Here is a 25388-nt window from a genome sequence, read left to right as displayed (position 1 = left end):
TCTACTTGGCATTACCTTGCTGTTTACAGTACATCTTAATACCGTTAGGCCAATGTATCTTATGTACAAGCATATAAGTTCAACGTACAATATTTTACATATTTTGCTCCGTTATTTTTATTTTAATTTTCATTTATAAAATACACATATTTTTATGAAAAAATTTCCTATTTTCTCTCAGATAAAATATTTTGTTTTTTCTCGATAGATTTACACAAATAAAACTGTAGCATGCTATGAACAAACGACAGTATGCATTTTTTTATTCGCACGTTGATTAAATCGATGTATGAAATATTTTTCTTAGAAGTTGCTGATAAAAATGAGAAAATTTTTTATACAACTCTTGTTTAAAGGGGCCACGTGTACACAATCGCGCCGGCTCAGCACGAGAATGATTTGCCATGCCCACGCGTCTTCTTAGCACACTCCTTATATATTTTTGTTGACATCCTGTGTTCATCTATTGTCATTCGTTTGACAATCAAAGTCTCTATGTGCATTACATTTATTTTCTGCATCCTTGTGCACGACTTACAGCTGTAATAATAACAAGTACCAGGTATATACATTGTTGTCAAATGACCGGTTCCGTGACGTGATGCAATCTTTATTTATTGTCCGTGGTTTACTTTGTGGCATTTAAAACTCAAATCTATTGGTAAACATTCTATTTTTTTTTCTTTTGCTCCTATAACTATTCAATGTTTTCATATAATTCAAGTTTTATTTCGTAGAATTACCTTAATAGGTTTATACAATAATAACCTGTCAATAATCACACCTAGTCAATTGTTTTGTGTTTATCAATAATACAATGTATGTAGCGATAAGTTAGAGATCGTAAAACTTATCATCTACTAAATACGTATATACAAACAATTACCGTTATTTTTACTCCAAAAACTATTGTTTTTTTTTTTAACATAATTAGGTATTTTTCTTTGAAAAAAAAATAAACAACCAATTTGTTTTGTTTATTAAATTAAATAACACGGAAATGGCTTGCTTTTTTAAAAAAAAAATTAGAGCATGTAGAAATGATACAGAAATTCAATTTTCCAGCAATTAATTTCTTTTAAATACAACTTTATTATTTACAAACACACTTTTTTAATGTAAATCGAAAGAAAAGTGTGAATTATTATAAAAAGGATAGCGGAAATGATTTGTTGGATTATTTAAAAAATCGGAGCATACTAAAAACAAAACAATTGAGTTTACAAACTGCTTATGCCTTTATCTCTATATTTTGTTTTTGCCTATTTCTTGCTCTAACGCGCTATCACGACATTGAATCAACGTGAACTGAACGATACGAAGCAGAAGAGAAACTAGCTATAAAATATCACATTACTCGATAGAGGAGAAATTTAGTTGAGACTTTGATGAAGCTATCGATTGATTTAAGCATCATCAGATCGACTGCACTATTTTAATAATGAATCGCAGAACACTCTAATTGGTATAGTTAGTGTGCTAGTTTAGAAACATCATTATCATTGGAGATCAGAAAATTAATATTCTTTGGCATCGAACTTAACAATACACTAAATAATCAAATTAACTTCATTAACAAACGTTCCCAACGTCTCTACCAATAATATATCGAATGCCTAATGACGTTAGAGTGCATCGTTGCATGAGAGAACATCCAGTATAAACTTAAATGTCCGCCCGTGACCTCGTCGACATTTCCGGTAACAAGTTTACCGTGAAGGCCTTCGACTTTTACCTGGTGCAATAATTGCAGAAACTAGCATAGGATTTAAGGTCGATTCAATCAATTAATTGTTGTGGTTTTAATTATTCTAAGATGTCTATTGTTAATGTTCATTATATTTATGGTAATGTTTTTTTCTTTGAAGTAATCCTTATTAATTTAACAATTCTTATTCAATTGAATGTATTGTACAATTCGAACGAAAAAGTAAACACTATTATTCCTAAACTCATTACCATTTTTGTTGGATATTTGTTTCTTCGTTTCTATAAACAATGATTAAATAGACGGTTTGATGATGAAATAATTGGTTAATAGTTGATAAGAATTGAGGATGAAAAGAACTAGTAATCGTAGATTGTCACGTTGGCATGGAAAAAAATTCTGCAACACTTGATGATAACGCTTGAGGCATCATTTTCAGCTCTGCTCAGCGGTACTACGAGGGAAACAGCCTGCGGGAGATCAAACGGGTCTATACGTGGGTATAAGATAGAAACCCCAAACAGAACAGAACCCCAAATATTTTACAACAGACGAAGACGGAATAGGAAAATGTGCACGGAGGAGTGTAAAGTAAACTGTTAGAGAAAAGTAAAAAGTATCAAACGCAAAAAGCCACAATAGATTTGGAGAAAATTGATCAATAAACTAGCGTAAAGTATGAAGAAAGAGAATAAAGTTTTCGAAATACAGTAGTGGTTTTGGGGGAGAGGATAAAAAATATTAATCAATGACGCAAATTGACAGATCAACACCGTTAAATCGACAGACGCAAATGGCTGTTATTGAGACTACTTTCTATTCTAAGCCATCAGTCGATTTAAAAACGTCCTTAAAAATATTTTATGACTCTGACATTTCTCTTGCAATGATATTGAGTTCATAGATATACATTCAAACCAGGAAAGACGAGTGAGCAGAAAAAGGAGCTTACAGTTGAATTGGAAGAAATATTGGAAAAAAGTCTCTAGTTTGGTTTCTCTACGAGGGAATCGTGACCGATCCCAGCCAAATGCCTTTTTCCTAGATGCTTGAATACCCAGGAAATCCGCAGTCTTTCCTGCTCTATCCCCAACTATCGGCGCTCTCTTCGTGCCGAGGGGACGTGGTCCTTTTGCTAGGCAAAACGTAAAGGGCAGGGTGAAGGACAAGGAAAATTGGATGAACAAAAAAAAAGAAAGGGAAAGAAGAAGAAGAAGAAGAAGAGATTTAAGAAACAAAAAGAGTACTACGTCGAGAAAAATTTATCATTCATCCTTTTCAACGTATAGGTCAACGCGACGAACCAAATCTGATTCAAATTCTTCTCTATTTCAACTCATCCAATGGCTCTCAAGCTCAGCAGATTGTCAGAGTGGTTTTACTGATTACATTTTCTCGAATGAAATTCTTTTTTAACTTACTACAATCAAGGAGACAAGGGCGACTAGTCTGGAATAAAGTTTCTTTCACCAAGTGGCAGAAGATCGGACGGAAGTAACGAAATATCTTGTGAAAGTCAAAGAATTTGACCCAAGTGGACTTGTACACTTGAACATTTCCAATAAAAGTATCAAAGTTACAAGAAATCGAATATACTGGACAAGCTACGGAGTAGCATTTAGAAGTGAGTATTTGAAGAAGTGAAATAAAGGGAAACAATTTTGCAGATCCTTAAAGGTCACTTCTGTTCATTCAGTAATCCACATGTGAGTCAATACTTGCAAACTGGCCATTTTAATTCAAGGTCCTTCCAAGAGACTCCTGCTGAGCGGTTAGATTCTACCAATTACAATTGGAATCTATGGAGCGGGAAGCAACACAGAGCAACGAAGACGCGTCGCCACTGGCGACACGAAACGCGTGACTCACGTCGAGCTGACTACTTAACTGTTTAAACGAACGGCCCGCGTTTCAGTTCAGCCGTTGACAGGCTCCGGGTTACATTAGTATTAATTTTTAACATGAAAGTATCCAAGTGACCACGTGTTGTCGCTTGATTTTTCATGCTTTCTACAGTCAAGTCAACTGTGTGATAAATTCAATAGACACTAATTTTATTTTTTTATTCTTTCGACGGGTTTCGATCATGATTTTAAGTCATTTATTCCGTGAGTAATTCGTTTAGTTTTATTTATTATTGTGATTAGACAAAGTGCAAATCAAAGTGGTGATAATATTTAGTTAAAGTGAACGATCATGTGTACCTACAAATGGATCATTAGTTTGAGTTTTCTCTTGCTTGTCACTCTCGAAGGTCGGACCAGAGCCTGGTCTAGCCAATGGGCTGCTCACATCGAAGGAGGTCCCGAGGTAGCACAGCAGGTAGCCAACGACCATGGATTCAGCTATCGGTCTCCGGTAAGTCATTATTATTTAATATTTTTTACAATTAAAAACGATAACAACCTGTACCCTTACGTAATTCCTGTAATTTTCTTTTTCACGAGTGAATGGCCAAGTTCAGCTGAAAAAAAATCATATTACTGTTGAGGTTTTTTTTTTTATTATCTTGTCTTTATAAGGTGGTACTTAAATTTGGTATTTCAACAACTTTTTTTTAGTAATTTAATTTGCTTTTATGATACCATCATTTTTCTTAAGACTTTCATAGAAAAGTGCTTAGCAAGATTTTATCGCAAACAACTCCAAATCATGGAGATTACATTTTTACAATTAAAAAGTATTCAATCTTTTAATTACACTTTTTATGTGTTGAACAGCTTTACACCTTATTTTAATAGTGTTGCAATCAATACAAGATATTGAAGGTTTTTTGTTTGCAAAAATTAAATCAGTTACTAATTATAAGTCACTGAACAAGTTTTAAAGATAAAAATGATTACATTTTTTTTCAATTATTTATTCATTCATTTCTTCTTCTATGTACTTCTTGTTTAAAGTTGGATTAATCTTTCAATTTCATCTCATCATCTTTGAGTAGAATGTATAAAAAATGATTAAACATTTTAACATGAATTTTGCAATAAATTATTGTCCATCATTCAGATAAGATAGAATCAATTTTTCCTCCAAAACACGTGGTACATTTTTGTGAACTCTGTATCCGGTTTCTTTGCCTTGAAGCGTATGAGGAAAATACCAAAAGTATATATTCTGCTACATGTTGAAAGTACCGAGTTATGGGTTACAAATAAAATTGTGCGATTGGAAACTTTTGTTGGGGACAAAAAAAATATCAGATATAGCAAAGCTGGAAATAAATGAAAAAAAATATATAGTAGCAAGGGAAGAGGATGGCAAAAAGGGATAGAAAAATGAGGAACAGGAAATTGAAGTTATAAAATATAGTACTTTTGTATGAGAATCGTGTAAATTTTTACGACATTATTTCTTGTTTGCACTGATAAATGAAAGGAACGTGGATCATATTTTATTTTTTTATATAATTGTATGTTCATTCATCAATGTAATGTTTGACTCAATGGAATTTATTTATTCAATATATATTTTTGAAATTGTAAATAATGAGAGATGATTAAATATTTGTTCGATGATGATTCCACACTTGGCACAAGATGATAACATATGGGAAGTCCAGTCAATCAATAATTTCTTGTTTCTCAGGTCAAAGTTCCCATTTCATTTCTTCTTTTATTCTATATTTAAGTTTACACATATGTATTCATTAGGTATACTTTGATCTACCATTCAATCGAGTAATCTTCATCGTAACCTCTCTGATCTTTAGATTGTCGACGTGACGTCAATGTTCAGTCTTGAAGAAAAATTTATCGGAATCGTGAATTACGATATCCAGATCCAAAATTGCGAAATACTGAAATTGAATAAAATACACTTGTTTTCTCTGCAAACTTGCGAAAAATAAATGGAATAAAAAATTGATTCTGTCAATCGTTCTTTTATTTTAAGGGCACGTAACAGACGGATAATACAATACAATTTTCAACCCACTTTTTGTTGTGTTAAAAAAAAAAACTGTTGTAGAAAGTGTGAGAAACCAGGATCAATTATTTCACTTTTTTATTTTTTATCAATTAAAAAAGAATTAATTAGTATCCTAAAAAAATCTATACATCACAAAAGAGATTTTTATGTCTCTTTAGAGTACAAAAAATGGTAAATTCTCATTAAATTATTTGATCAAGATATTAATTTTTGTCGTCTTTAGTTATGAAAGAAATATGATATTGATAAGATAAGTATAATTAACAAAACTTAAACTTTAATGTGAAAACATAATTTTAACAAAAGATTATTATGAACATTTATAATTACTGTATTGTTTTTATTTGATGACAATTCAATATTTTCTGCATAAAACCAATATTTAATCATCTATTTTAGATAGAAAAGCTATAGATTTTTTAATTAACGAAACATAACTTAAATTACTACGTAATAGAAGATAATTAAACACTCATAGTCTTGAATTTACACGTTACGTTTCTTTGTTTCGTTTATCATGCATGGACACAAGTCGTGCGGTGGCTTTTGAGAATTAAATATTACTCGTTTGCCTTGAAACCTCACATATACAAGTGTAACTAATACAATGGTACTTAAGTTGGCGTATACACAACGTCATCTCATCGAGTAATCATTGCAGTAACATCAGGGAGAAGAGACTAATCGTTCTTTTGCATTTTACGTGAGCATGAAACTTATCTTTTGTCATCTCGTCTAAACTCTTTGCTTGTTTTTCCTACTATTACAGTCAAAAATAACTACTTATTGTTCATTTATCTTGCGGAGTTTTAATTATCTAGTAGATAACATTTGTAAACGTTGTAAATAGCCTATGTATTTGTTGGATCCAAAAAAAAATATAACATATGAAATACTATTTCTTTAGCTATATAAAACAAACTATAATATTGGTTATGAAAAGACTCACTTAGTTGTTTATTCATCTTACTTAAATTAAAATTCTTCAAAATTAATGGATTATTCTTAGAATAAAAGGAAGGTAATTTTCCCGAAAACATTAATATTTTTTTCATAGTCATGTTCGGATTATAGATAAGTATAATTTGTCATGTCTGTTATGCTAATAAACACTGTGATCATTCATTTATAATCCCAAAATGTTCATTTGAATTTTTTTTATTAATAAAGCCATTTCATTTCTTTGATTTCTATCAAAATAAAATAAAGATCTGTCACGTGATATAGTTTTAATCTTTCATGGGTTCTGAATAAAAGTATTATAATTGTTTAGAAAGTCACCACTCCCAGAGCATGCGAGGTCAGGAAGGTGATAAAAGAAGGGTTGTGATGGATAGTGTTGTTAAAAGGAAATGCTATTCACTCCCTACTTAAAAAAAAATTACATTGAAAGATAAATTTTGAAAATCCGCTTTTAAAGAGTCTAATAAATTTTTGGTAATTAATTAAAAAATTATTTATGGTATTGTTGGTTGAAGATACAGTGAAAATTCAATTTAATTCGTTTCCAGTCGACTTGCAAAATTGCACTGTCTTGTTCTCATTAGTAAATCGTAAAATTAGAAATTTTGTATTGCATTTTTATCCCCGAGATCCGAATTGAATAGAGCCTTCATTGTATTATATAGAGGGAAAAAGAATAGCTTTAAGTAGACAGTTTTTAATTAAATTGTCTATGGCATTATTGTAGCTTTTTTTTTATCTTTTTTCATCAAAGAAAATATAAAATGTTACAGAATAAATTTCTATCTTCAGTATAATATTACAATGCAGTGTAAAACGGTAGGTGGTAGGATACAGGTTAAATTTCAACACTAAAAGCAGCATGGAAATATAAAAATACTATTCTTGTTCGACCTACAATTTCTTTATTCGTATCATTGTAACATTTATTTTAATCGTACCTGTAACATTAAACAGTCTTCACGCTCTTCATTTTCCATTTTTTTGTCGTTTATACATATACCTATTTTTAAACCACAAAGGTTTTTTATACGTACATGTATCTCGTTTGATTTCGTTTTATATTACATTTTATTCGCTCAAGTAGTAAGCAGGAATTGTTCTTTTCATGAGTAGGACAGAGACTAGACATTGAGATCAAATATAGTCAGGTATTTCCGAGATTCCAACTATTTTGTTGCATATCACGAGATGAAATAAAAGATTTATTGTATATAGTAGAAATGTCGAGGCAACAGAATCATTTTACTCCATCAATAAAAAGACTTTTATTTTATTTGATTGCATAAATAATCACATAAAATTTTATTATTCTTATCTATCATGATTGACACCACATAGCAATTAATTATGAGAGTTAAATTTTAAAAATTTATTCAATCGATGAGTGAACTATTTTCACCTGCACATTTATCATCATTATTTGAAGAGTTGAAAGGGATGATACATAAAAGACGGGTTGAATATATGTGTTGATGTAGGCAACTACAGACAGGAGATAAAAAATTAAGAATAGAAAGAATAGTAAAGAGGGAATACTCTGACTGATTTTAATTCCCTCTTTATCTATTCGATACTTTCCAAGCTTAGCCACCTTCGAGTGACTTTTAAGTGAATGCTTAGCAAATACGACTTTTCATTATAAAGGTCTTCTGAATCGAGTTGCATATTTAAACATACCAGTAGCCAAATAAACCATATTTGAGTGGAAATTTTTTGAAAATTAAAACAAATTTTTTGTAAGTCTTTGAAATTAATGGATGAAAATGAGGTGAAGTTTTTTTAAATATTATAATGAGTTTTCAGGATAAAAGTTATTTGATTATGATGATAAAAGTTCACAAAAAAATATTAATACAGCTTTGAATTTATGAAAAAAAAATTCTATAAAATATTAAAATTAAACAAATTACCATGTAAATGGTATTTTGTAGTAAATTTTCATATTTAAGTTGAGTAATTAAATCAAATGAATTCATGAATTAGCCATTTATTGGTATTCTATGCACGTATGCATTGAAATGCTTCTATATATAATATAGTTTTATGCATATATATTTATGAGAATATAAATGAATAAATTAGTTAATTCTATTGATCGGAATAAAGTTTAATGGATAAAAAAAAATAGATTGATTAAAAAAATTTTCTTAGGGATTTATGAATAGCCAGATATGGTAATCTTCTTTTCTTTTCTTTAGTTTGCAGAAGCTTTGTAAAATTGACTACGAGATTAACTTTAGTTTTGATAGCAGTAGTTTGAAGATAATCGTTGAAATTTTAATAGAGATTATAATTTTATAGATTAAAATCTTATTAAATATTTAAAATGAGATAACTCTTATCATTACCTAATACTAAATTGATTTTCCAAAATCATTAACTTTTCTGTCAAAAAATTTTACTACTTGGTAAAATAAACGGTCAAATTTAGCATTAAGGTAATGTTTTTTCAGTTAAAAATTGATAAAGAATTTTTTTAAAGATTTTGTAATGGAATGTATGATGACCTAGTTTCCTTTTTCCGCAATTTCCCGAAGCTATTATAAAACTGATCACAAGAAGTGCTCTTGTAGATTCGATGATAATATTTACAAAATGGTCTTTGATTCAAGAGTAAAATTCAATTGAGAATTATGATTTAACAAGATAAAAATGCTTTAATATTGATGATTTTTATCAAAATTCTTTTAAAAGATTACAAGCATATTTTTATCTTATTTAAATTCCATCAAAATTTAAAAATAATAACCTGTTTGAATTATTTAATTAATATTTACTTATAATATTATTTTTCTGATAATCATTTTTTGCAGCAAGGAATTGGTTACTTCTTAAACTTATTCATTAAAGGATTACAAATAATTTTGTAAACTGCTTAAAATCTGGTATTTAGTGAACATACAAAATCTATCCTTTTACGAGATTGTAAAAAATTGAATTTATATCCATGAAGTGATTTCTCTTGACGAAAAAAAGATTGGTTTTAAAAAATACTTTTGCCCAAAGGCTTTGTGAGAGATATATGATAATCCAGTTCCTCTTTCTTCAGTTTTCCGGAGCTTTTCCGAAATTGATCGAAAAGACTAAGTTGAGTTTATTCTAAGAAACGTCGCTTCCTTTCGATTGAGTATATAGCAAAGTTGGTTCTTAAACCCACTGAGATCTTTTACGTCTTCTTCTTTCATCGTCTCTCCTTCACTCAAGGGATTTACTGATTAGAGAATGAGTAGAGAAAGGAATAAAAGTAATTTGTCCTTTACAATTGCCAATCTTAAAGGATTTTCTGCTCTTTATTATCATCATCGTCCCATTTTCTCTTTCTTTTGTTTCGTATTATACATTTTTTGACACAAACGTCAAGCATAAATTATTTACACAAGCTTTCCAGTGTGTTATACATGAAACTTTTTCCTTGTTTCTTAGATTTCTCAACAAGAATATTGCAGTTATTGTGTGTTTCATCATTCATGTAAGAAAACAGACAGTCATAAATTTGTTTCTTTTACATTTTCTTTTCGATAAGTTGAAGGGCTTCAACGAAGCTTTATCATAGTGCTTGTACAGGAGAAAGTTTCAACTAGAAACCGAAACAAGCTGAAGAACTTTTCCAATAGTTTGTCGCACTTAACGGCTAACTAAAATTGGTGCTCCGTAAGCACAAGACTATAAAGGACCAGAGGTGAGGTGTCTATTATTTTTCTTGTCTCTTTCTATCATAAAGGTGATGATGGGGAAAGATAAAAAACATTGATCTCTTAAACAACCATTATGCTACTGTAGTTTATTTTTATTTTCAGTTACATACAAGTTGGTTAGAAGATACATACACATTCCTATTAGGTGATTAGATATTTTGCAAACTGGCATTTATGCTGCAGAACATTATTCTGAAAACGGTAGTTACACAAAATGGTCCAATTTTGGAATAAATTTTTTATTGATGCATTAAGATTAACTTATTTCTAGAAATATCAAGAAAATATTGTAAAAGATTAAGAAGTAGCAACACAAAAATTATGAGAAATTAATTAAAAGGCTCATTAAAACGATAAATCAAATAAATAAGCAAAAATGACATATATTGTGACATCTAGATTTCTTCCCTTACTGCCCACCATTATCTAAACAGTTTTCATACAGACACATCTTTGAAAAAAAGTAATTCTTGCGACCAGAAGTTGGATACTCTACCACTTAAGCTACCGCAATATTGCAAATGGGGCGCAGGGAATATTTCCAGATATTTCCCGAATAATTTAGATAGTCTTCTTTATGAGTACATTGAGCAAAGTATAATAAAACGAATCCCTGGAGTCAAATAAACCACAATGAAAAAAACGACCACTTCAATATACATTTTGCGCCCACTGTTTGCTAATATCTTTTATTAATAAACTACTTGATTGGTTGAAATGATTAAGAAATTTTTACAAAAAAAGTTCATGACTCTCTATAATACAAAAGAATTTCACAATAATATTTTAGTATTTTTATAGTAGAAAAAAAAAACAAAAAAAGTAACTAAATAAAAAATAGTAGAATTAATTTTATTCAGACAAAGTGAATCGTTATTAAAAAATTTTAACGAGTTTTTTTGTTCCAAGTGTTCATTAAACCCTAACTCTTCCTCTGAATTGAAGAATATATGCATCCATTAGACGATTAGATCTCTTGGGAGCTCGTAAATATTTTTAGAGACAATTCATATTAAAAAATAGTAACCGGAAGGAACGAAAAAAAAAAACTTAAAAAAGATCAAAAAGACTCGAGACAGATTGGGTGTGTATTCTAGCTAGTGGGCGGTAAAAAGATACGAAAAACGTGGAGTTAACGTGACAAATTGTAGTCAGGTGATAGCTGTAGTAGACTTCTGACGAAATAAGTATGTTACATGTGTAGTATACATATATACATATAAACGTACATTTGTTTTTATCCTCGATAAAATTTTAACTTTAAAGAACTTGTAATTCAATTCTGCACTGTTTCGTATATTCAAATTGTGCTGTCACAATTAATTGAACGATATGCTAATTTTATGGTGACATATAGAGCTTGACAAAGAAGTCTGATAAAACATATGTAGGAAACAACTAATGTATCCAAAAGTTTCTAATACTATTTATATGATAATAAAAAGTGTTTTAACTTTGATAACACTTAAATGAAGTTTTCGATTTTATTATCAGTTTGCTAATTTATTATATATTTACCTTTTGATTATTCCAACGGCATATTTATTTTAATCTTTTCAAAAATGACAATCTTAACAGGGATTAACCAAATTTATTTTTCGAATTAAATCAATTATTTTTTTTTTTATTGAAAACTTCGACTATTAATATTTATCATAAACAACAAAAGTTATTATTCTTTAAAGGTTAATAAAAGGTAGAATACTTCATAAAAGGTCTATCGAAATTTTTTTTTATCAAGAATAAAATTCTTTTTGCTGGTGAAATATTCCTAGATTGTATTAAAACATTAATGGATAAAACAAAATTTTTTTTTCTCTTTCATTATTATTTTACAAAAAAAAAAATTCATCTAAACCATTCTATATTCATAGAATAATTTTGTTAAAAATATTACATTTCATTTTTGGTTTTACATACATGAAATAATGAATAAAAAAAAGATACAACACAGATTAAGAGGATTAATTATTATATTTTTAAAACATTCAGAATCCCGACACTGCATAAACAAAAGATGTGTTTATTTTCAATCGAATTTCACCAAAATTATTAAAATCGATTTTAATCATGAAGATTAACTTTAGCCAACATTATTCCGCTGATTATAATTTCATTTAGTAGTCTTCATAAACATATTGACGTATAGTAGTCATTTTGATAAAATATAATTAAATTATTTGGCTTATGGATATAAGAAATATGGAATTTAAGGATTTACTTCCTTCATCCTACGTTCACTAATATTGCTATAAATTCCCCTTAGGGTAAGAAGCGAAATTGCGCTCATGGATTGACGTCAATCTTTCTTAGAGTGTTTACTCACCAAACTCAACGTGATGATGAGATCAACTAGATTTTACTTTTTTAGAATACTAAAATATAAGAGTCTCAGTGGTTTGCAAATTGAACTTTCTAAAGACAATTGTACTCACGGATCTGTCAATAATCAAAGATTTATACCAGTAATTCGTCTCATACTATGTATTATCTTTGAAACTATGTTATGCTTCATTGCACAGAGTAACCATTAAATTGGTAAGACAACGCCTGATTTCGTCAATAAAAAAGGAAATTTATGCAATCAGCTATAGATTGAGTAAGCAGGATCTACTGAATTATAGTCAAGCTATTTAATATATAATGTTTAGACTAGCCTAATTATTATACAGCTCATCTTTCTGCTCTTACTTATCTGACTAGCTGTTATTTATGCAATACCATCTCTTTTTGAGCTCACAAAATCTCTCATCTTCACTCTTTTACTTAAATGCTAAATAATTCAGCCAAATTACTTTCATTTTCTTTTTTATCATATTTAAATATTATTACCTTAATAATTAACAACAATTATTCTAATTTATATAATTGATTATTTATGTATCTGTTTAATCCAGTACATTTCTGTTGAATGTTGGAGTATTTAAGAAATGTTATTTACACCAAGTTAAGGAGTTTTTTGGTGGAAAAAATGTTTTGCCAACATCTATTATCAGTCAGTGAACACTACAATACATAGGATGCTAAAAATAGTTAAAAGAATAATTGAACTTGAAAAGGGGAACAACAGAGAAAAAAATAAAGTGTACATGTCACGTTCGTCTGTTTGTACATAGGGAAGCACTCAAATATTCTCATTGATTTGCACTTTTGCTTGAGTAATTATGGTATGCAGTGTAAACTTTACATATATACCTACAGGTCATTAGTTACTTATTCAGCTGTTGATTTTAAAAATTTTCTCTATTATTTATTTTACAATTACTGTTTGAAAAAAAGTACATTCAGTGATTTTAAAGACTGCTGTATAATTTTAAACTTTTAATTGAGCAGGTTTTTCTATTCCATTACTTGTTCTCTAGTTTTATTATTGATTTATCGTAATTTCATGTTGATATATATATATATTTCTATATTTATTAAAAAAGGAAACTTCTTAGAGCTATTTTGAAAGTTATAAACAGTTTCATTTAATTAAAATTTAATATTATTTGTCAATAAAAAGGATATATTTTTTTATTAAAACTTATTTTTAAAATCTTTATTACTACAGAAATGTAAATGTTAGTACGTATATTTATAAATTCTATTATTGAGTAAACACATGAGTGTGGAAATTAATTGCGCTTCAATACCAATATCGACAATTATTATTGTTATAAGATTGTGATCAATACAATATTATCTCAAGAAAACATACGAATATACTTGAAATATTGCTCTGTCATTCTATTTGAACAGTAACTTTAATAAGAAAAAATATAAATTGTACTAGAAGAAATACCGGAAGATATTATTAATAATATTTTGATATAGAAAAATGAATTAATCAAAAATATTTTTTTATATTTTATTAAATAAATAGACAAAGTGATGAATTTCACACTTGAAATAAGAAGAGTTTTTAAATTTATTTTATAAGTAAATAGAAGAAAAAATTTTCTCTTGATTTCTGACTCTAAACTCTTCAACGTTTTTTCTCCCTTCCCAGAGAGGATATTAACGCTTGAATTTCCTGCAGAGTTATTGTTACCGCGGAATACAGAATCATCTTAAATTATATTTCATAAAAAAATTTTAAGCAAAATTTACGTCTTCATATTCGTTCTTTCGTAATATTACCATTCTATAGATTCCATGCCATACGGATATATTCAAGTAGTTTTCTTGAAATTTATTGACAATTTTGAAATATTTCTCAACCCATTCTTTTTTATAGATATGCATTATGATAAATATTGATATTCATTTTTTTTTTACATTGTTAGTGAAGTTCAATTTTATTGTAAAATTATTTTTCCTCTATAATTTTTAATATCATTAGTTTGGATGAGATTGATGTAACTTTCATGTAAATACCTATTATTCATCATATGTACTTTAACTCTATAATTATTTCTTGTAATTGGTACGAGTTATTTTATCATAACCTTCTTCTAAGTTTCATCACAAATTAATTAAATTATATGTTGAGTAACAAGGAGTATTAGTATTAAACAATATTAAAAAGTATTTTAATATTTCAGCATTCTATAATTTCCTACTATCTTCTAAAACACATAAACCAAGTCTATCATCATTGATGCACCTAATAATTATTTATATCTCTTACTTTTAATTAAAAAATAATTGTTGTAATTTTTTTTTGCAACTGACTTTTCAAAAAAAAATAATCCCATAATTTTGATTTATTTATGTTTATCAGTTTCTCCATTCTTCGAAGTCAGATTGATTTATGAACTTCAAATTCCAATCGGATTCAGATTAACCCGAGGAATATCGAAAAAGTGATTACGATTGAAATTTGCTCGGCTTTTTCTTTCCAGATGTAGTTGTATTATGTATAACTTTCTCACATGAATTAACTTTCTTATTACAAGTTATCCCATAAAATGTAAAGACAATTTAAATCCAGTCCTTGACCTAGATATCTATCACGTTCTGTCAACGAAAATGGCTATTATCTAATTAACATGATAATTCAAAATGACTTCTTACAATATGATTAAAGTAAACTTAATTCGATCAACATAACAAAGAGGAGTTTTTTAATGTTGGTCAATGAACCGGAAATCTATTATATTAAGCCCATTTATTATTGATAAATTTTTGAACAAAGTGTTTGTGATACATATATTTATAACAAAAACAGAATAAACATTACTCGTTTATTACAAAACCATATATTAACGTGAAACTTTATCAGAAACTATTTATAGATATATTATATAGAGACAGAAATCTATTTAAACAGATGTAAGTAAAAATAAATTAGTATCGATCAATTAGATTTAGTTCTATTGAGAAGATCACGTTTTACTTCAAATTGTCATTTAATGTCATTAGATATTTTTAAGCTTAGTTCAACCATGATATCAAATTTTTTTAAAAAATAACGTTAACACGTTCATGAAGAATTACGTTGAAAAACTTGTTAATCATCTATAAATGTCTGGTTTTATTACACTAAGGCTAATAAAAATCTGCAATAAAACAGTTTTAATATTAATTGTATATCATGATTTATTTCGTATAATCTGAAATATAAGAGATAATACTGATAAAGCCTCTTAAACAAATAATTTCTCCACTAATAAAATAAATTTTTCCAGAAATTTAAAAATATATAGCATATTTTATTCTCAATAAAAATCAAATCTCTAAAATAGCTTTGTCACTTAAGGAGGTTGTTTACGAAAAAAAAAAAAAGTCCTATAGTTATGAAATTTTAGTATGATGATTATGAGTAATAATTACACCTGTATTTACCAGAAAATTGATTTTGTCTGTTTAGTTTCTGAGAAATTAAAATTCAAAATTGGCTTTTTTAACATTGACTCTTATGGACAGTTCATTAAAATCCTGCATTATTTTATATTTATTATGAATAAAAAAGTTCTACCGCAATAAAAAACTATTCATATTACGTAAAAAACTGTTTTAAAAAGTTATGCAAAATTATAAGAATTTTGCCTGTCTCGTTTGTGAGAAATAAATAAATTAGTAAATAATAAATGATTTTTTCCACTTCTTTCTTATAAACAGTATAGACACGTGGCAACATCGCATTACACACACGAAAAAGATTACTATACATTTACATACGCATACTATCAATGAAGTTTGCTATAGCCATTTTTGTTTTGAATTCGTTTACATTCAAATAAATGTTCTAATCAGCTTCGTTCAATAATTTGAATAAATACATAAATGTACCCAAATGAGATCAGGAAGTGGTTATTAAATAATAATAATATAATACTTTCTACAAATATTATTTTTTAAGATATTAATTTTATTTATGCTTCTAGCACTTATAACTTTTCTATAGAGATATTTTAAATTAAACATTCTTATAATATATTGCTTCATTTAACGTCAATAAATAATTTTTTTATATAATAAAATTAAACTCTAATATCACGAAAAATTATTGCAACGCTTGTTTTAAATGACTTAAAATGTCTATTAAATTATTTTTGGTTCGAATTACTTTTTTTCCATCACGCCCTTCTTTTTTTAACAATTCTATCGTTGTTTGTTTACTTACACAATATGAATCTACTAGATTGGCATAAGAAATAGTTGCGTTTGCCATCCTAGTACGAATAAATTTGGAAATGCAATACTGCAGCGGTTCCAATGACTGAAAATTTTCATGAAATTTTACAGATGCTTGGAAATTTTTTTTGTTAATTAGTATTTCATCAACGTTTAAATCATGTGACACAATATTTTGTAATAATATTACATCGTAAATCGCATCATGTGCTTTCCTTGTACTTAGAGAAAAATTCTTTCCTGCTAAGCTTAACAAACTACAATCAGCACCTGGATATTTATTTCGAAAAAGTTTCATAGTATCTCCAAAACTGTCAACTACTTTTATAAACTCTTCTTGAAGAGATACTTTATTTATAATATTAACTAATCGTGGTCCATCGAAAGAAAAACAATTATGTGCTATTAAAACACACGGTTTGCCGAGATCAGTCAGAAATGTTAATAATTCGTGAAGCACTACGCGAAGAGGCTGTGATGAAACCTTATTGCCATGTAAATATAAATTACAACCTTCATTGGTTAAACCATGTACATTAGACGCTCTTGAAGGGATTACTTGCGTTGGTGTAATGTATTTCTGAAATGATGCATTTCCACATTTTACGGCGATTTGCAATACGTCACAATCTAATTGAAAACCTGATGTTTCCAAGTCAAAAAACACGATTGCCAGTGATTCATGAGAAAAATTGATATCTAATGATAGCTGAAGTAAGTTGGAAGTAAAGGTTTGACTTAGGTTTGAATTAGGTTTGACTTCAACACAGGACGTAGTCAATAAATCAATGTGACTTTGATATGTATCACCTTCTGTACGCTCTTTGGCGTTACGGAGTTGATTACGTTTTTTCTTCAAAAGTTGTCGTCTAGCCTTAAAACTCGGCTGTTTTGCTTTAATGGATCTAAGCTGGAAAGATTTTTTGGATCGTTCAATGTGTTTTGATAAATATGATCCAGGACTTAATTTCATTTTGGTAAAAACATCTTGTACGTATTGTTGACGACAGTTTTTTTGGCTCACTGTGCACGCAAATCTATAGTCCGCTGATTCCGAAGTGCTATAACATATTGCTTTGGGAGCTTTACGGGACATCATTGAGTTCAAGCTCTCATTTGCTTGAGTTGACGCAGCACACGAAAATTTTTCAGCGTTTTGAGCTAACTTATTGAACGTTTCACATATTTTTTTAAACAAAACTTCATTTTTAAAATCTTTGTGGAATAACACAGAATGCTTATAATTTTCAGGGTCCTTTAAATATCCACACCAGTTACCACAATTTTCATGAATGTCAAATGCGTGGTATGGAATGTTTCTAATAGCAGCAGCCATATTCTTGGTATTTCCTTCATTTTGAGCAACAGAATAGGTGTAACAACGATGCAAATAATTTATTGCATCACCCGTCAATCCATTTATATCTTTATTATTTGCAGTTTTGTACAATAAATTTTTAACGCCTTTTGATACGTGATTCCGATCTGACTGTTTTACAACAGTATGATCAGTGGCATTTCTAACTGCACAAATACTAGAACTATCGTTGTCACTAATAAAAACTCCAATTTCAGAATTACTGCTCTTCAAAATTTCACTTTTTGCCGCTAACTGTGCTGCTGCATGAGCCTCCATAGCTTTGGCAGTGCCATGAAAGTTTAGCCGACAATCATGTGAATTTTTAGCATAACCTAACTCACACTTGCGACATTTTCTGCTTGTTGTAATATAATCTATTACGAGGCCGGAAGAAGCACCAATCATTGTAGCGTATCCGTTAAGACTGTCATATTGCAACCCATTCCCTCTTTTACTCCAACCCATATCGAAACATACAAATAAACGGAGTAAAGTATCAGAAGTGATTGATGCAGGATTGAACACTGGAATTGGTAACGGATTTGTTTCTTCCAAACCATTTTCTTCGCGTATTACCGATTCTTCCAAGTGATGAGTTGTTGAAGTAGTTAACTCCATTATTTCAAAATTAGATTTGGTCGTAGCAGTAATTAATGATGATGATGGCAATGAATTTAGCGCACACGTTTTATCACTGTCTGAAGAAGATATTATAATTTCAGAATGTTCTGGGATTTTTATTTCATTTAATATGAATGTTTCCGACTTATCAGATGTTGAAGAAGGATTTACTTCCATAAGTTCAATAGCAGCATCACATTCAGCCGAAATGGTGGGTAAATGAAAACAAGTTTCTTCTTTTTGAGGAACTAAAAAATCACTCCTTCGCAAGTCTTCTGGCCTAAATAAATAAGTCAAAAAATTTCAAGTTATTGAAGAAAAATAAATCAGGATAAAATTGTAAATATTAGGAATAAGATGAAAACAAGTTTTCTATATTAATGTTTTGTATATATTGTATAATAATGTTTTGTATAATAATAGTATAAAATTCTTATTTATAATTCTTGTATTTTAAGAGACTGAAAATACGAAAAAAATTATTCATATATTATATTTTAAGGAAAAATTTTAATTTTCCTCACATCAATTCATTTTTTAGACTTGAAAAAGATACAAAATTCATTCAATAATTATGTTCAGTAATTATGTACATATATATGTATATATGAGTCAATTTCTTTGACCAAAAAACTTACAATTTTTCTTGCAAATTCTCTAAATTTTTAATAGTTAAAGCTCGTTCCAAGGCGACTGCTTTTTTACAGCTTTCCTTTGCAATAATCTCAACAACAGGCCCAACTTCTCTTTCAAGTTTTTTAAATGTTCTTGATGACATTGTCGGAATGTTCATTGTTTGAAATAAACTAGTGGTTGATGAAAAACCTAATCCAGCGTGCAAAGTACCTAATAACAGTGACAATAAAACACAACATTTCATTATAATACTTAAAAAAAACCCCATGTTTTCATTCACTTTTTTAATTTAAAGAAATCACTTATGACAATAATACTTATTGGACAATAAATAAGAAAAAAATAAATATCAATTACCCATGGCTAGTTTAGTGTTGACATCAAATACTGGCTGTTTCTGATAATTATCATGTGATTTTCCAGTTGGGATTTTGTTTATACCAAGACACTCACGACAACGTATTAAAAATATTGAACCCAAACCATTTCTATGTTCATTTTCAACGTCATCAAGTGATAGGAGTTGTTTACAGAAAACACAGTGCATATGTTTCCTCATAACCTCATATTCTATAATTCTTCGACCTTCCACTTCATATTTGGCTCTATCACTAATGCTTGATTTACTATTCATTTTACCTCCTTCAACTTGTCTCAATCTTGCTTTGTATTGTTTCTCAGTACAAAGTTTACCTTTCCAGCGATATTTAGATATTTTGGAAACTTTTTCACTTGACATAATTGCACAGGTTAGATCACTCAACATCAGAGAATACGAAAGCTTGCCAACAGTAGATCCGTAAAAAAAACTTATTGCGATGTTGCCACGTTTGACGCGTTTTAGATTCAATTGAAAAATTAATTATTAAGCCCTTATATATATCATTAGAAGTATTGAATGAACTATATACATAATTATATTAAAAATGAAAATTTGTGATAAATTTTCAATCACTAAAAACTATTTTGAAAAAATAAAGAATTATTGTTATGCGATTGGTAACTACGACCGGACTCTATGTATAAGCATAGGCGTTCCCCTCTCGCTCTGCGCCCCGCAAAGACGTACACAACCTCCTTAAATTTATTTTTATGTAAATTGATGGTGAAAATAAAAAAAAAAAATATTCATAGCTTGTGGTTTTACATAAAAGTAATAAAAAATGATGTTTATTGTGAATCACAAAATCTAAAATTCTAAGAGATGCAATCGGAATATTTATCAAAAATGTCTATTGGTATTAGACAAACAGACACTAGCTAGCGTACATATGACTAAGACATGACTGCCAACCACTGTTGCAAGTTGATGTAAATAGACTCTGGCAATGGCTAGTATACGTCCACGGTTGTATTTAGTTGTAGCTACCAGGAAACTCACTCTAAGCCATACGTATCTACGTGAACATTGTACATAGAGGCATATATGTATATGCGTCTAAACACGTGAATGCAGAAATACATTCATGATTTCGTAACTAGCCGGACGACCAAGGAGGAAATGTTAGTCCGGTTAATCAATTGAAGATACAAACAGCTTTAGTTTGTATATATATATATGTGCACACATGGACATGATGTTGGTGCTGCAACAATAACATACGTTTATATGATTTTCTTGATACCTTGTTTACATTGTGGCTTCACTATGATACTTTCTGGTTAGATTAATGTAATCCACTGTGAATATCTTGCCATCCTGAGGCTTTATATTTACTTCAGTTGTTATTAAGCGTTGCAATATATACAATAAAATGCTTTGTTGTTTGAATAATTAATTAAAGTAAATTTTTCTTCGCTCTCATATTTCCCTCTGGTAGCATACTGTCCCATGGAATTGTTGGTGTTTCATTTAGTAAATAATAAATGTCTGCTCTTAGCTCGAGAGAGGTGGTTTTTTTCAGATATATTATGTTGTAGTACTTGAAAATTATTAATATCAACATTCGCTAAGAATAAACAAGGACATCATAGTTTATTAAATAAGCTTAATATATATAGTACTCAGCCTTGTATTTAATATGTATGTCCACTGAGTTAAAAAGCTTTTAGTCCCTTCTTGCGAGCTTATTAAACTACCTATTTCGCGTGGCCTAGAGTACTTAACATTAAATTGTACCGGGGTCATTCCTCATCAATTATGTCAGCTTGTGCGTAATATTAAAGTTTGACATCGGTAATATATTCCTGCCAACTTGGTTTTTAATCTTCCCTAAAAGAAACAAATTATTTTTTTAAGGGAAATTGAAGATGGATAGTAAGTTGGAATTTTAATCTATCCTACTGAGCTAAGAATTACATTTTTTTTTAATAAGAAGTCTCTGGTTTCCTCCTTGTGATACTGATGACGAAAATGGATCAAATTATAAAATGCAAAAAGCACCCTAGGTATTATATAAGTCTTTGATTATTTTTTTATGCTGTTGATATTGTTGATAATTAGCGAGAATTCTTTTTTGTCAACTTTTCAATTGACATTGATCAAATAACATGAAAACAGTTGATTAAGTAGAAACATTGCATTTAATATCATGTCAAGATATAATTTCACTTAGTAATTAGTATTTAAAGAAAGTTAAATGAACAAATGGATATTGAAAATTTTCCATTTGTAAATGTTATAATTTTGTGAAAATGATAAAACAGTTGAATTATTAATATGTTTGATTCTAGATAATAAATAATGCATTAGTCAAAATGACTAAAAAATATCTAAATCAAATTTGAACAATTATTTTCTATTGAATTTATGTTTTGCCATCAATTATTTAGATAATAAATATAGTTTTGATGTCATTTAAATAGTTGAATTTTATGTTCGTGTTTTTGAATGTTAACTTTATAAAATATTGAGTCATTTATTATCAAACATTAAAGTAAGTTATTTAAGATTGAACAACAAAAGCTCTCGACAAATAAAATAAAAAATATTACCATTTAATAAATATCTAAAGTAATGAAATATTTCTTTTGTAATGATAACAAAATTTGTTAATCAACAAAGATGTGCACACAAAATTTATGCTTCTCTTGATTACAAAAAAGATTTTGATATTGATTCAAATTATTCACTTTTATCACTTGTTTAAACGTCACTGATAAGGCTTTCACTTTCAATGTCAATTTGTATTCGTCAGAGTCCGCAAGTACGTGACCCGAAATAAATAGAGCGATTCTTCGTATCAGGTGTACACTTTAAAATGAATGGCTTTGCATGTAACTTTTGTATATATGACTTGGATCATTGGTATATACCCCCATTGCGTGGAGAACTCTTGAGTTATAAGAGATGTACATACACATATACCGACATATAGACTCTCAAACTACGAGCTTGGATAGTTACTTTCGATGTTCCGTGACGATGGTCGATTAGGGTTTAACCATCGTAATTCATGATCACACGACCTGTTTCGGTTCGACAACTTTTCATAGGCAGAAACCTTTATTCTCCCCCATCTCTTTTTCAATCCTACGATGTGAATTTATCCAGGCGTGTACTTCAAATGAATACACATTTATTTGAGACTATTTTATAATAATAAAAGATATTGAATCTATACGGTGTTGCAAAAAAGTAATGATAGGATTAATTTTTATTTTTAAATCCTCGTCTTCTTATAATCAGTTAAAAATAAAAAAAATTTATCTCATCAAAATTATTAATGACATAATTAAACAGAGGATAAATTTCGTGGTGAGACGAAAATTGATTTTATCAAAGTCGATATTATTTGTACAATTATAAGCATATCTATAGGGAGGTCGAAGCTATGATATTAACCGGCATGAATGTTTCAACATTCCCTAGTTACCTCGGATAGCTTACTAGCTTCCGCACCGATGCATTCAATCGACGTTAGTCATATCGATTCAACCTCAATAATTCGTGTGCCAAACACTTGAACATGATTTTTACTCTAAAAATTCATTTCTGACTTCTCAATCTCATTACGGATCTTTAGATGAAGATATTCTAATAAAATTATTAGCTTTCTACATTATTTGGATCCCTTGTTAGAATTCTAAATAAAAAAAATACTTGTAGCAAGTATAAAAAAATATTTAAAAAATTTTGTTGAATAAAAATATCTGGTTCTGATATTCAAATGTTCATCAAAGTTAATTTTTATTAAAAAAAAAAAAAATTTATATTTTTTGTCGAATATTAATGTATTTAAAAATACTCACTATGGCATGCTGATCCTTTATCTATAGTGCAAAATGTATGTGCATATTTTCTTAGCTTTGTGATGTAAAACTATATTGTTTTATTGCTGACTATACAAAAAAGTGTGACTGATATGTTTGATATGGAGCACAGTAAGCATTAGACTATCTGTAGTTTAGTATTCTCTATGTACTACTGTATCGAAAGAGAACCTATGTATATTATAGTCTACAGATACGTTTTATTATAAATGTTCATTCAATATTTCTTTTGAAGTAATAATAACTACGAATAAGAGTATCCATGATTTTTCCCTTCTCTTTCGACAATTATATAAGTCGTTTAAAACTAGTTAGAGCTGTCTTTATAGTCTTTATGGTAAAATTAATAGGTTAATGGCTACATGAAGTGTAGATTGTGAAAGTGGTATAAAAGTATTATATCTACACATGTAATCTGATTTTTTTTTTTCGTTATAACAGCTTTTCTTCGGTTGAAATAATCAAAAGTAAGTAAAATAGTCGGGACAACTTGTAAAAAAGAGCAAAAAAAAAGTGCAACAAGAAAAAATAACGAAATTGCGAGGTAATCCCTTGTGTCATGACCTCACATATGCACCACATCAAAGTTTTATTTTGAGATTTTTTTGTCGTCAAGTACGCGCGTGGTCTTTGAGTTCCAGAGATTCTTCACTTCACCTTTTATTATATGGGTGCTGGGTACTTGACTGTGTTTTGTTCAAAGAAGGAGAATAAAAAAATCTCTACCACTCTGAAGAGAAAATTAATTAAAATTGTTTTCTAGAAATATATAAGATAATTTTATAATTTTTTACTTTTTTTTTTTAATAATGTTTTACAAATAACAGATTGTTAGAATAGTTGCTTTTGATCTTTATTAAAAAGTTTCGAGTTCTTTCTATATTTGTTAGCATGAATTTTGGATATTTATAAAAACATTTTACATTGAACTATTTATGGTAAAGTGAGGAATGTTTATGTTTCAAAATATTTAAAAAACTTGATAAGCATAGAATGTATACATGTATAGACGTGGAAATTCCTAAATTCTGTTTCCCTTTGATGTACAAAAATACTATTTGACTTTGGAAATTTAACTGAATCGTGAATAATTTTTATCAGGTCGATGAATAATTTAATTCATGAAAATTGTTAGATTATTTAAAAATAATAATATTAATAATATCAAAATGAATTGTAAAGTAAATTTTTTAAATTTGTTGAAATAATAATTTATTAAATTTTAATAGCTTATTTACTTTTAAATGATAAAATAACTTTGCTATTTTACTTTAAATAAAATTAATAGACAATCATTTCACAGTTACATCAACTGTGTTATGGTTGGTTAAACAGAATTACGTCTATGTTTATAGCCAACGTAAATAAGATTTTCTCTGCAGGAATTTATTAACTGCTTACGAACAGTTTGATAAACTTTATTATGTGATTAAAAAATTCAAGTTCACTTTGAGCATCAATTTTTCTTTCAATATTTACGTTGTTATTAATAGCAATATTTCATAATTATTTTTGCACATAAATAAAAATGATTTAAATAAAAATGTTATTCTTCACACATGAATGATTGGAGTAATTTACAATATAAACATTAAATATTAGTGTTCCACGAATTATAATTATATGAATGTTTGTTTTGAAGATGAGTATTGTGGAAAATTTTTCAAGACTTGGGAGATTATTACGGAATCGACTACTGTTT

General features: G+C 28.7%; 2 protein-coding genes across 2 annotated transcripts in view; one reads left to right on the top strand and one right to left on the bottom strand.

Annotated features, from left to right (window-relative positions):
* LOC118072851 (furin-like protease 1) overlaps positions 1-25388 on the top strand; it is a 74317-nt gene that overhangs the window by 462 nt on the left and 48467 nt on the right. The window contains exon 2 of the mRNA XM_035092991.1: positions 2148-4066. Coding sequence (XP_034948882.1) covers positions 3905-4066 — 162 coding nt within the window. The 5' untranslated portion in view covers positions 2148-3904. The remainder of the gene's footprint in view (positions 1-2147; positions 4067-25388) is intronic.
* LOC118072850 (uncharacterized) lies at positions 16625-20754 on the bottom strand. The gene is made up of 3 exons (XM_035092990.1): positions 19832-20754; positions 19477-19684; positions 16625-19118 (listed from the first exon to the last, which is right to left on the bottom strand). Exons 1-3 carry the CDS (start codon positions 20238-20240, stop codon positions 16727-16729), a joined length of 3009 nt encoding a protein of 1002 aa, XP_034948881.1. The 5' UTR covers positions 20241-20754; the 3' UTR covers positions 16625-16726.

This window comes from Chelonus insularis, unplaced genomic scaffold (genome assembly GCF_013357705.1).
Source record: "Chelonus insularis isolate UGA/USDA-ARS -01 unplaced genomic scaffold, ASM1335770v1 contig_94_pilon, whole genome shotgun sequence".
Classification (NCBI taxonomy): Eukaryota; Metazoa; Arthropoda; class Insecta; order Hymenoptera; family Braconidae; genus Chelonus; species Chelonus insularis.
Note: the sequence above shows the minus strand (reverse complement) of the source record. Positions and strands in the feature narration are given on the sequence as shown.